The sequence below is a fragment of the Polypterus senegalus genome, chromosome 15 (assembly GCF_016835505.1).
Source record: "Polypterus senegalus isolate Bchr_013 chromosome 15, ASM1683550v1, whole genome shotgun sequence".
In the NCBI taxonomy this organism is placed as follows: domain Eukaryota; kingdom Metazoa; phylum Chordata; class Cladistia; order Polypteriformes; family Polypteridae; genus Polypterus; species Polypterus senegalus.
In genome coordinates this window covers 6,561,444-6,575,898 of record NC_053168.1, presented here as the reverse complement: position 1 = coordinate 6,575,898, position 14,455 = coordinate 6,561,444, and the positions used below count along the sequence as shown (strand labels likewise).

General features: G+C 39.9%; 1 protein-coding gene across 1 annotated transcript in view; it reads left to right on the top strand.

The window, feature by feature from the left end:
• The window catches only part of ulk4 (unc-51 like kinase 4), a 459,640-nt gene that overhangs the window by 31,560 nt on the left and 413,625 nt on the right, over positions 1-14,455 (top strand). The window contains exon 7 of the mRNA XM_039736934.1: positions 10,018-10,101. Within this exon, the coding sequence (XP_039592868.1) occupies positions 10,018-10,101 (84 nt within the window). The remainder of the gene's footprint in view (positions 1-10,017; positions 10,102-14,455) is intronic.

The following is a 14,455-nucleotide window of genomic DNA, read 5'->3' as shown; positions in this document are numbered from 1 at the left end:
CATAATCAACAATGCTAACATTAACATACACAAAAAAAAAGTAAGAATGAGCACAACGGACAAATCACATGAATTAGAACCCCAGCTGGGCGAAGAACCCTGGCTGAGACATGACATTTTAGTTCTTCGACTGGCTTTGTGAACACACTTATATATTGCAGAACAGACGACAAATTACCCAAACTGATTCTTTCAATATTCTAGGAGTAAAAACAGTCAGGGATTGGTGAAATGTATGAGAAACAGTAAAGGAGATTTAACATGTGCAGACCGTGAAGTGCTCTCAACTTACATTTTCCCTACATTTTTTCGAGGTAACCTCCTTAGCCGCAAACATGCTTTAGAGTACTTTTGACACAGGCTTCACACGGCCATAGGTATGTAATAGTTATTAAAATAATAAACTATTTTAAGTAATGGTAGTAAAAACATACAGTGGTGTGAAAAACTATTTGCCCCCTTCCTGATTTCTTATTCTTTTGCATGTTTGTCACACAAAATGTTTCTGATCATCAAACACATTTAACCATTAGTCAAATATAACACAAGTAAACACAAAATGCAGTTTTTAAATGATGGTTTTAGGGAGAAAAAAATCCAAACCTACATGGCCCTGTGTGTAAAAGTAATTGCCCCCTTGTTAAAAAATAACCTAACTGTGGTGTATCACACCTGAGTTCAATTTCCGTAGCCACCCCTAGGCCTGATTACTGCCACACCTGTTTCAATCAAGAAATCACTTCAATAGGAGCTGCCTGACACAGAGAAGTAGACCAAAAGCACCTCAAAAGCTAGACATCATGCCAAGATCCAAAGAAATTCAGGAACAAATGAGAACAGAAGTAATTGAGATCTATCAGTCTGGTAAAGGTTATAAAGCCATTTCTAAAGCTTTGGGACTCCAGCGAACCACAGTGAGAGCCATTATCCTCAAATGGCAAAAACATGGAACAGTGGTGAACCTTCCCAGGAGTGGCCGGCTGACCAAAATTACCCCAAGAGCGCAGAGAGCGACTCATCCGAGAGGTCAAAAAGACCCCAAGACAACGTCTAAAGAACTGCAGGCCTCACTTGCCTCACTTAAGGTCAGTGTTCACGACTCCACCATAAGAAAGAGACTGGGCAAAAACGGCCTGCATGGCAGATTTCCAAGACGCAAAACCACTGTTAAGCAAAAGAACATTAGGGCTCGTCTCAATTTTACTAAGAAACATCTCAATGATTGCCAAGACTTTTGGGAAAATACCTTGTGGACTGATGAGACAAAAGTTGAACTTTTTGGAAGGCAAATGTCCCGTTACATCTGGCGTAAAAGAAACACAGCATTTCAGAAAAAGAACATCATACCAACAGTAAAATATGGTGGTGGTAGTGTGATGGTCTGGGGTTGATTTTGCTGCTTCAGGACCTGGAAGGCTTGCTGTGATAGATGGAACCATGAATTCTACTGTCTACCAAAAAAATCCTGAAGGAGAATGTCCGCCATCTGTTCGTCAACTCAAGCTGAAGCGATCTTGGGTGCTGCAACAGGACAATGACCCAAAACACACCAGCAAATCCACCTCTGAATGGCGGAAGAAAAACAAAATGAAGACTTTGGAGTGGCCTAGTCAAAGTCCTGACCTGAATCCAATTGAGATGCTATGGCATGACCTTAAAAAGGCGGTTCATGCTAGAAAACCCTCAAATAAAGCTGAATTACAACAATTCTGTAAAGATGAGTGGGCCAAAATTCCTCCAGAGCGCTGTAAAGACTCATTGCAAGTTATCGCAAACGCTTGATTGCAGTTATTGCTGCTAAGGGTGGCCCAACCAGTTATTAGGTTCAGGGGCAATTACTTTTTCACACAGGGCCATGTAGGTTTGGATTTTTTTTTCTCCCTAAATAATAAAAACCATCATTTAAAAACTGCATTTTGTGTTTACTTGTGTTATATTTGACTAATGGTTAAATGTGTTTGATGATCAGAAACATCTTGTGTGACAAACATGCAAAAGAATAAGAAATCAGGAAGGGGGCAAATAGTTTTTCACACCACTGTACCATAGTAATAAAAAATGTATAATGAATGTGTGTATAATCAGTTTTCTGTTATCTCTATTATCAGTCAGTACAAGTAGTCCTCAACTTAAGATGGTTCAACATATATTTTTCGAAATTACAATGTCGAAAGCGACACGATAATTTATATAAAATTGTGTAAAATATGAATTTTCATGTTGGCGCGGCAAGCAAATGTTTCTGTGGGCCAAGCAATCGGAGTGATGCAGTATGATACATTTGCAGAACTCCCACGTTGTGAGATGCCTCAGTCTAGTTAGCAATCGATAGAGATCAGTGATCTTGTTGTTACAGCACTTTTCGATACACTTTTGCTAGAAGGAAAGTTAGCTTTGTTGATTTGACCTCGATTCCCTGCACGTGCGCGAGTAGTGAAGAGCAAACAGCTTCTAAAATGGTCCGTGGAGAGATACCAAAGTGAACGCTCAAAGCAAAATAATCCATGGATGACTTTTTGTGTATTATCGCTGAATCGGACTCCGATTCTGATGCAAGTGATCTGGAGGTTGAGATTGAAAATGAAAGAGATGCGCTGACATCACACTATTGATCTCCAGCTAATCGTGGTGCCGAATACGTTTTGTGTAGATGAAGACCGCCACTCCTAATGACATGAGGTACGAACCAGATTGCGTTGCACCATGACCTTGACCGCTGCTGCCGTCTCCGCCCCCGTCACACGAAGACTGCCTGGAAGCCATCCTGCAGTTATGTGTCTCATGCCACAAGAGACTGTGAACTGGCAGGCCACAACACCCAGCAACTGATATTTTAGGTTGACTTGTGTGTGTGAGACCCTTGCTTTGGGTGCTTTTCAGAAATGCGCGTGTTTTGGAAAAAGTATTCAGCCTTCAAAGAGTTAAATAGGCTGGGCTGAAATCAAACAAATTACCAGGACCAGGTAATGAGCAAAACGGACACCTGCCAAGCAGATATGTCGACTCTCTGTCAATTGATGTTTGTGCTCGTGTTTTTACTCATTGACAGCAATATATACTGTAATTTGAATGATTTCTTTTTGTTTGGCTGTATTCTTGAATAAAAGCACACTTGCTTTGTTATCCCTTCTGTGAAAGTTTTTATTTGATATTTGAACTTCAGTCTTCACACATTATATACATCACGTCAGCGTTATGTCATTATTACTATAACATGAAAAAAGTTTGTTTTAGTTATGTGTTCAACATTTCTTGCTCCGCATTTCCCAGATCATCATAAACACAGAAAACACATAAAATATATCGTTATTTGGAATGCATACATTATTTAACTTACTCAATTCCAGACACCTCACACCCAGATAAACAGACTTGAGCTGGGAGAACTTCAGCTGTGTCAGTGGAGGATGGGATAGCAGGCTGCTTGTTCTAATTGACACATTTACAAAACAATGACGCCGATGATGAGGTGCTAGGGAATTTAAGGTGGCCCAGTATTATGATTTTTTTCGTAGGCTTCAGGGATTCTAGTCTTAAGGAGGTTAATGAGTACCGTTTATACACACGTAGAAGTCAGGTCTTGAACCCCGAAAAATTAATCATAAAATCAGACCCTGACTTATACGCCCGTTCAAAAATACGACACTTAATTTTTATTATTATTATTTATTTATTTTTTACATCTTCTTGCCTCCTCCAATCTCACATCAGTTTCTCAGACACATCAAATTTTGTTGCAGCAGCTCAGTTACCAATTTCTTTCACTACTTCAACGACTTTTAATTTAAAACCAGCTTCATATTTTCTTCTGATCGAATGCTCCATCATAGATAATGGATGCTGTTACGATAAAGGTATATGGGATACAAAAAACACAAATCGGTGCAAACATTTCTTCGGAATAGTACGGGTATTACCGTGTGGTCACGTAAGCGCAATACATAGGAAAAAAAAAGGCAGTGTGCTCCGTGGTTACTCTCTCAGGTGGGCGTTAGCATATCATGATCTCTTGGACCAATAGCATGGGTTTTCCACGTTCGATTTATAGGACCAACATTATAAAATACCAGAAATTATACCGTAAAATCAAGTCCCGACTTATCCGCAGGAGAACTTCTCAGCGAGTATATACGGTACATACAGTGTATACTTTTGAAACATTTTTCTAAAGGCACTATATGCTGTACAAATTCTGAAGGATTGGAGAATTGAAAATGTTATTCTTTTATATAAAAAGTGGGGGGAGATCGAGCAGTTCCAAGAATCTAGGCCAGTAAGCCTAACATACATTTCATGGAAATTAATGGAGAGAATTATTAAAGAAAAGATGTTTTAGTGAACACTCTTCATGGGTCCAGACTGGGAGGTCATGTTTTAGTAAAATTTTGCAATTCTGAGGAAGCAAAAATAGTAACATTGTGGAAAATGCTTACTACACATTTGTATTGCTGCTACTTTGTCTTGTCTTTCCACAATGTCTTGTCTAGTTTGTGTTTTAATTTAAATCTTAATTTTTAATTTTAATTGTTATTTTAATTTAAGTTTAAATTTTTGTATTTGCGCTTCATGTTGTTACGCTGTGGACCCTGAGCTTTGCAATTTCGTCGGTCTGCATACTTGTATGTGATTGAGATGACAAAGTTCGCTTTGACTTGACTTTGACTAAATAAAACAGAGCCATAAGCCGTCTTATTTGTTGCACTGAGTGTACGGTAGCGTTCCTACCATCGGGCCTATGAATTCCTTCTATGCAGTGTTACAACAACAAAATGTGAAAACTTTCAAAAGGTTGAATACTTTTTTGTATGTTAACATTTTACAAGAGCTTGACGTTATGCAGTATGGGCCAGTATGGATATCAGTGTGTTTTTTAAAGGCTAAACCTTCTAGCCTGCTAAAGCAAATATGTATTAAAAACGCTTTCTGTATTGCATTTCTTCATTTGCTACAGACTGATATATTGTTTTTGGTTTCTTATTTCTTTTTTTAAAGCCTTCTATACAATACAATACAATACAATTTATTTCTGTATGGCCCAAAATCACACAAGATGTGCCGCAATGGGCTTTAACAGACCCTGCCTCTTGACAGCCCCATAGCCTTGACTCTCTAAGAAGACAAGAAAAAAAAAAAAAAAACTTCCAAAAAAAAAAACGTTGTAGGGAAAAAATGGAAGAAACCTCGGGAAAGGCAGTTCAAAGAGAGACCCCTTTCCAGGTAGGTTGGGCGTGCAGTGGGTGTCAAAAAGAAAAAGGGGGTCTATACAATACACAGAACAGAACAAATCCTCAATACAGTATAAAAATTTTAGAAGTACGGAGTAGAATTTAACAGTAGATGATATCACATAATATGATTTGGATTTATGTAGAGTTCTGTAGACCTCATTCATCAAGCTGCCTCCCCCATTTGGCCATTCCACAGCTGAAATAGCGCTAATCCAGTGAAAGGACCCCTCTTTACCATGATTACTGCGATCCTCCATCAGGGATGACTTTACCTTAGGCAGACAAAACAACTTGGCAGGTGGGCCGTGGCACCAAGTGCCACATTTGAGTACCGAGAAAAGAAACAGAATAGGTGAGGGTGAGTAACAAATCCTAACTCTCATGTTAGTTATGTTTTAGTGCTAATGACTAACAACAGGGATGCAGTCTGTACAGTTAAGCAGCAGCTCTAGTCAGGGTGTGCTAAACTGAAGTAGTGAGTCTTCAGCCGGGTTTTAAAGGCTGAGACCGAAGGGGCATCTCATATAATAGCAGGCAGACCACCCCACAGTTTAGGGGCCCTGTAACTAAAAGCTCGACCTCTCCACTGTTATTTTATTAATCCTTGGAATCATAAGCAGACCGGCATCTTGAAATCTTAATATGCGCTCTGGTTTGTAGGTCATGATAAGTCCAGACAAGTAAGCTGGACCTCGGCCATTTAATGCTTTATATGTTAAAATGAGGATTTTGAAATCAGCCCTAAACTTAACCGGGTGCCAGTGTGAGGATTTAAGAACTGGCGTTATGTGTTTGCATTTTCTTATTCTTGTAATAATTCTTGTAGCAGCATTTTGGATTAACTGGAGGCTCAATAAAGAACAGTTTGAACAGCCAGTGAACACCGCATTGCAGTTGTCAGTCCTACTAGAAATAAATGCATGAATTAACTTCTCAGAATCCTGTTTATTTAGAAAGCGCCTTAATTTCCCAACATGCATTCATCTGGCCAAGTGCTTACATGTCCTGCTGCTTTATTGCAGACTATGTGGTTTCAAATCTGTGCCCTGAGCTTTATGAAAGGAGCGGTGTTCATGCCGCATCTTTAGTGGCTGAGGATACATATGTCATGCTGGACCTGCTAAGAGAGGTACGCCACCCCTACCTTTCTCCTCTGGTGTGAAGACATCCTTCCAAGATGCAGTTATACACACATTGACCCCATGGTGATTGGGAGCTTCTGTTACTTGTGCTTTTATTGCATACCGGCCTGTGCTGGGAGTTCATCCATCATTAATGTCAACTTGCTTTAATGAGAAGGCCGTGTAATGCAGTAGTCTGCCATCCCCGCATCAGTATCTATTCTCTTCATACAGAAAGCAAGCTGCTCTTTCCTTGAAAAGTGTAATGGCTTCAGATTTGGAGCTGTTGAATTTCATACTGTTTCTTTCTGGACTCCGTTCTGGCTTGATTGATTAACAATCTTCAACCACACACAGAAGTAGGAAAAGAGGAAGAAGAAGAAATCACAAGATGCTAAGAGGATATCATCAAACAGCATCATTCTCATGTTTGTTAGCCCCTAAACATCAATTATGTGTCAAAATCATAAGCAGGTATGCAAATAAGCACACTCTTGGTAAAGGTCTTGTGCCCACCTTAAACTGAACATGGTGACATCAGTGTGGATACAACTCTTGCTTTACAAATACTGGACTCGTTTGAGCAAAAACAAGAAACCTGGGACTCTATACTTCTAGAAAACCTGCACGAGATCCTCCACATTGCATGATAATAATTGTTCTTGGTAAACTCAAAGCACGTATAGACAGCAGTAATGTTTTTGGCTTGACAATTCTAGAAGAGCCCTACCAGAATTTCCTTATACAAGTGCGGACTTAACTGTAATGTAAACTTTAACTTCACTGACTAATAAATCGGTCCCTCTGTTGCTAATGACAACTGAATCATAGATAGATAGATAGATAGGTGATACTTGTCCCCAGAGGGAAAATTAATATTTTACAGTAGGTCAAAAATATATAATGTTGTGACCACCAGGGGGCACACAGCGGCCTAAACACCTGACACAACAGGCACAGAAACAAGTGCAGCACAACACAAGGCTTTATTATTTCAGTGGGAAGCACTTTTCAATCGTTTCCCACCTACAGTGCACAGTACACAACCCAGTAAAACACACTCCCAAGCACACCAGTTCTTTGTCTTTCTTCTCTCTGTTTCCTTCCACCTTCACTTCTCCTGGCAAGCTTTGTCCCTCTTCCTCCCGACTCTGGTTCTCCAAATGGAGTGAGGCGGCCCCTTTTATAAAGCACCCGGTGTTCTATGGTCTCCTTTTGGCTGCATTTAAAAGTGTGGCGGCAGCCCTGCAAAGGAGGGCACAGCCCTTTACTCCATATGCCCCCTGGCAGTGGCCGTGGGCTCTGAGAGTGTTGAGGTTCCATGCTCCAACCTTGTGGCACCACAGTCTGCCAGGGGGCTGCTCTCTGCCGTTCCAGGGGAGTTGTTGCCTTCTGCAAACTCATTCCCCTGGTCCTTCTGTTACAAAGGCATCCTGGCTGGGTAAGAATCCCGGCTGTCCATCAAAAAAGTGTATATATGTGTGAGATAGAGAGAGAGAGATATACAAGGTGGTCCAGATCTAATGATGCAGATCCAGATCGTCTGGATGACTTTGATTTATGTGGGGACGATTCCAGTTGGGTGCGAAGACGATTCTTCATGTCGTCAGTTCGCACGGTTCTCAATGGTCCGGGGTTTTTCGGGTGATTTTCTATGTAATAAACTTAAGTTATAGCATAATGAAAATTGAATAATTAGATCTGGACCACCCTATAGATATGGCAATACAGATATATAGATCTATATACTGCATATCTATGTTAAAAAAACAAACAACCCCATAAGAACTTCTGTCTTGGATCACAGAGAGCTGCTGCTGTCAACAACAAGGTCATGGGTGTCAGTAAAATGAGGTCATACCTGCTCAGATTGTACTTCAGGTTTACATTTATAAAGTCATTAAGATCTGAATAGAGCAGGTCCAGCTTGTAGTGTCCACAAAGGGAAAATGCTGATAGCTATTTGTTTCTTTGTTTGACTTTTCCAGCATTCAGAATGATTCATCATTAACCTGTTGGTAACCGAGTGAATCATGTCTGTTGCTGATTCAGCCAGGATAATGTAATTTATCTTTCTGGAAAGATTCAGTTGACATTTTAGTGTCTGGATCACATAATACTGCTGACTCCTTTACCATGAAATAGAAGGAGCACATGTAGGCTTCTTTGGTGTCTTGTTCAAATTTAGTGGAGTCCTCCATGGCGGTGGGTGAAAATCAAGATGTAATGTCTCATAAAGAATTCATTCCTTATGTTGATCTCCTCTTCTTTTTTCCAAGTTATAGTACTGAACCTTTCATACCTCATTGTTTGTGTGTGCTGCATAGCCTTAATTGGGCAAAACTTGAACCAGATGTATAAACATTTGATTTAAAAAAAACCATTGGGTAGTCCTCATTTTAAAGGTCAACTGGAAAGCTCAAGTTGCATATTTGCACGCAAGGGCAAGGATTTACTAGAGAACACTGCAGGGCCCATCGGTCCACCCTTCAGCCAGAAATACACTGGCAGCAGCTGGTACTATGCCAGTTTCACATACTTCATGAAGCTTCAAAACTGGTCATCCACCTGAAGGTAAACATGTTTGGGCCTCTCCAGTACTTGGATGGGATACCATCTAAGAAAGGCTTGGGTTATTGCTGGAAGAGGTGTTGGCGAGGCCAGCAGGGGGTGCATACCCTGTGGTCTGTGTGTGGAGCCCAACACCTCCAGTGCAGTGACGGGGACACCGTGCTGTAAAAATGACACCATCCTTTTGATGAGACGTAAAACCGAGGTTCTGTCTCTCTGTGGTCATTAAAGATCCCTGGGCATCCTTAAGGAGTATCCCAATATCCTGGCAAAATTGCCCACCAAGACCCTAGGTATTCTGGCCCCCAATCAAATCTTGCCTCTAATTGGCTGTCTTCCTCACCCATTCAGCACCTAATAGGTCATTTGTGGTGTGTGCGTACTGGCGCAAAAATGGCTGCCATCGGTCACATGATCCAGGTGGATGCTGCACATTCATTGGTGCTTGAAGTGGCTTCCAACTCATGTAAAGCACTGTGAGTAGTGAGAAAAGTGCTATATAACAATAAAGAATTATTACAAGTATTAAGTGATTGCATTAAGCGCATCATAGAAAAGTGGAAGGAAAAATTGGTTAAGATGACAAGGCTGAGGGTTGTTACAAGTATTATAATAATACGTAACTGAGGTAATTGTTATCATTTATTATGTACATATCTGTTGGATTGTGCCTCAAAAACACTTGATGGAAAAATGCCACTGGTAAGTGGGATTGGGAATTGTCCATGATCTATCAGGTATCGCTCTTTGGATTGGCCAGGACTCAGTACTCTTTCTGAGAGGTAGCATGGTGGCACTATGTTTATAGAGCTGCTATTTATTTAAATTAAACCTTCTCATGTTGAATATCGCACCTTAACACTGTGAGTGTGGAGTGTACATGTTCTCCCAGTATCTGTGTGGGTTTCTTTCCTGCTGCTATGATTTTCTCCCACATCCCCAAAAGCGTGGGTTCGGTTAATTACCATTTTCAAGGTGGTTCTGTTTGAGTTGTGGGTATTTGCATGAGTGGGCCCTGTGATGCCACCCAGGCTTTTTTTTATGCTTTATTGTGCCTCTCTTTCCTTTAACTGCTCATTCTTTATTTTCTGTTTTAGGGAAGCCACCTTTTTTTTCAGAGAGCTTTTCAGAACTAACTGAAATGATTTTACGCCAAGATCCTCCACCTCTGAAACCAAAAGGTAAGCTAGTTATTACTTACTATTTTTCCTTTTTTTTTTTTATTGAACATGTCTGACCATTGCTTTTGGTCACAAATTGAAAAGGGTGTATCCGTTTAAAATGAATTCCAGGATAATTTTAAGTTGGACTTTATAGAAATGAATCATATTGAAAGCTGCAGTTGGCATGCTGTGTCAATTTCTAACCCACTTAATCCAGACCAGGTGCTGGAGCATGACCCAGACAGCACTTGTGGATTTTTCTGTGAGTATTTGGTGGCAGCGTAACAAACTCGCTTCCGTAACACTGCGTTAGCTGCGGAGCTCAGCTCAGAGCGAAATGAGGTGAATGGGAGGGGAGATGATGACGTGACTCCCCCACCCGCCTTAACCGTCAATCCCCCACAAACACAGTCTCTCGGAATTTGCATAAGCACAGCCCCTCACCTGCAATTTTAACTTAGTTACAAAGTGATCAAATCTCTCGTTTATATCCTGCGTCCTCTCATTAAACTTGTATCCCGCATTACCCGTGGGCATGAGAAACACCAGCGGCACCCTGTCTATGAACTTAATTTAAACTTTAGGTTTACACCGTGCTTTGTTTCCGAAGTAGCAGCACTCATGAATATGGTTGTATGTGTCACTCGCTCGCTTCTTATTGTTTCGCTGCCTTCTCAATTATATAATGCATGTTTTCTTCAGCACTTTTTGGAGCTCTTCCTGGTTTTCTACGCACTGCATTGACAGTCAGTTCACGTGATTACGTGGGAGGCGTGATGATGTCACACTAAACTCCGCCCCCACGGCTTTCGAGCTCAACTCCATTACAGTAAATGGAGAAAAATAGCTTCCAGTTATGACCATTACGCGTAGAATCTAGAAATGAAACCTGCCCAACTTTTGTAAGGAAGCTGTAAGGAATGAGCCTGCCAAATTTCAGCCATCTACCTACACGGGAAGTTGGAGAATTAGTGATGAGTCAGTGAGTGAGTGAGTCAGTGAGTGCTTTGCCTTATATTAGTGTATATATATATATATATATATATATATATATATATATATATATCTAAAAGTGAAAGGCCCACATTTCTCAGGGTGATCATGCTCTGTCTCATTTCATTTGTTAATTGCCATTTTCTTGCCATTTTCAAAGGAATATTGTCCAAGTAGCACTTCAGAGGAGGAGCAGCACAGCCTGTTCCATCTCTTCTTTAAGACAGATGGAGGGTTTTTAAGTAATCGATAGAAGTTGGGACACCTGTGCAAATTGTTTGCTTCAACTTTCAAAGCTTACTTGAGCTGCTGCAGACAATCTCTAGGTTTTAACCTATTAGTTGTTCCCAGAAGAAGGCCCATTTGTAATATTCTGAAAAAAAAAATTTCTTTCATTTTTTTAATAACCAAAACTTTAAATTTACACCTGGCAGTATACTGCTTACCTTTACACCTTTTTAGGTCATTCATTGGATTTCAGCTGATTACATCTGAAGAAACACTGAAGTGTTCTACAACCTTTGACCTATGATTGTGCAAGTGTCCTCTCCTTAATAAAAGTGTTTCAGTATTTCCTCCTCGCTAAGATTATGTAACATATTCCAGTCCAGCGTTTTTCAAAACTGAAGATTATGCTGAGCTTTAGGAAAATGACATATTGTTAGATTTTGAGCACTGGATACAGGTGTGTATATATATATATATATATATATATATATATATATATATATATATATATATATATATATATATATATATATATATATATATATATATATATATATATATATATATATATATTTTGCATTTCTTAACATTAGCTGAATGGCAACAATACATGTTCAAGCACATCACTTAGTGATAGTTCTTTCTGTTAGGGGTCCAAGCACATAATGCAGTGGCACCATTTTGGTTCTCTTTGTGATTCTGCCTATTACCAATATCCAGATATATGAAGTTACAGAATTCTTTTTGCAACCTTCAGCTTATTTATTATTTGGCGTGTGGTTTTTCTCCTTGTAAGTGTATTTATATGCATATTAGTTTTTTTTTTAAATAGCTTGATGTGCATTCATATTATTCCCACAATTCTCTGCAGATAATCTTTAGAATGTGTTATTTAGTGGGCCTAGATAGCTGGTCAACCATTTATGTGCAGGGGCATCATTTATAAAGCTTGTTTTCACACAAAAAGCGGGACGCCCAGGAGGACCAGAGGAGGGCTTACGTCTCCTCCAGACCACGAGGGGGTGACCGCCCTGGTGGCTTTGGGGACCACGGGGACACAGCTTAGAAGCTCAACCCTATAGGGGCCTGTGGTCACCGCCAGGAGCGCCCCAATGCCTGAGGAGCCCTGGCCCTCAGCACTTCCGCCACACCCGGAAGTGCTGGTAGGAAGAAGACCAGGGACACCTGGCGTGCTTCTGGGTACACGGCCGGTACGCCCGCCACACTTGCGAGTGCTGGCGGAAGCTAATCGGGAGGCACCTGGAGCATGTTTGGAGTCGGGAGTGTAGAAGATGAAGTCTTGGTGGAGAGGAGTGGAGGTGGATCTGAAGAGGCAAAGGCATTGTGAGGCCTGGACTTTGGGGGAGTTTTGGGGTTGTGTGTGCACTGTAAATAATAGGGATTGTAAATAGACGTGTGTTGGGTGATTCAAAACAATGTCAGCCTGTCTGTGCCCGGGCCAGTGTTCACAGTGTACATGACTTTCCATGCAAACTTTGGGATTTATGAAAGAAAACTTGACATGAAGCCCTGCGTATATTTATGACAACTCTGACCCATGTGTATGCAGCATTTTGGAGAAACTGGGAAAAGGCAACACTCTCGATCAAGCAGGGAAATGCAGTTAGACCAGCTAAATGCCAACTCATATCAATTAGCCGTTATTATAATGTGTGTTGACGTGACAAACATATTACATTTCAAGTGTTGAATATGATGTACAGACTCTTAACTGGGCCAATGCTGTGTATTTTAACTGAAGAACTTCATTGCTTTTTCACTAGTTTGTAAGGCCTTTCTGTTGTCACTTCTCAGGAAAATTGCCAGCAGGTCTGGAATATCTCCATCAATCTCATGGCTGTGCTTTGGTCAACAATGATCCAGTCCTATTGTATAGTGTCCTGAGTCCATTTTGGCTTCAGCAGACTACTGTGTGTGTTCAAGCTACCCATAAGCCATTGTGAATGTGTCCTATTGCATCGGCTTCTATCCATTGCGGTTACAGCGTAATTTTCAAATCGCCTTTCATTTTTTATTTACCCTTATATGTAGCTCAAAATGCTTTACAAGAAATCAAAGAACAAAACTTGAAGCTCAAGAAAAAACAAATTTAAAAATATATAAGAAAAGGAATTAATGAGTAGCATAACTACAATAGTGAAAAAGAAAAAAATCAGTGCACACCTAACACAGATCTACAAGTCTAGAGAGTGTCGAGGTCTTCTAGACCTCTTAGATTTGTTTTTTAATGATGGTAATATGTATTTTTTTTAACTTTAAATTCACTTTACATGTTAGTAGTTGTTAAAGAATATAAGCCTGCAGTAGATTTCAGATTTAATAATAGTAATAATACATTTTATTTGTATAGTGCCTTTCCTATGCTCAAGGAGCTTTTTTTTTTTTTTACAGCAGGGTATATGTAACATTGGGTACAAATATTTCTGTATAGATTACTAAACAGATAAATACTGGAGATAGAAAGCATTAAATGTAATAAAAGACAATAAACCATAGTAAAATACTAAATCCAATACTAAAAGAAAAGCACGAAAAAATAACATCATTTAAAAACACACACACACACACACACACACACACATATATATATATATATATATATATATATATATATATACAGTGGAGGAAATAATTATTTGACCCCTCACTGATTTTGTAAGTTTGTCCAATGACAAAGAAATGAAAAGTCTCAGAACAGTATCATTTCAATGGTAGGTTTATTTCAACAGTGGCAGATTGCACATCAAAAGGAAAATCGAAAAAATAACTTTAAATAAAAGATAGAAATTGATTTGCATTTCATTGAGGGAAATAAGTTTTGAACCCCTACCAACCATTAAGAGTTCTGGCTCCCACAGAGTGGTTAGACACTTCTACTCAATTAGTCACCCTCATTAAGGACACCTGTCTTAACTAGTCACCTGTATAAAAGACACCTGTCCACAGAATCAATCAATCAAGCAGACTCCACACTCTACAACATGGGAAAGACCAAAGAGCTGTCCAAGGATGTCAGAGACAAAATTGTAGACCTGCACAAGGCTGGAATGGGCTACAAAACCATTAGCAAGAAGCTGGGAGAGAAGGTGACAACTGTTGGTGCGATTGTTCAAAATGGAAGGAGCACAAA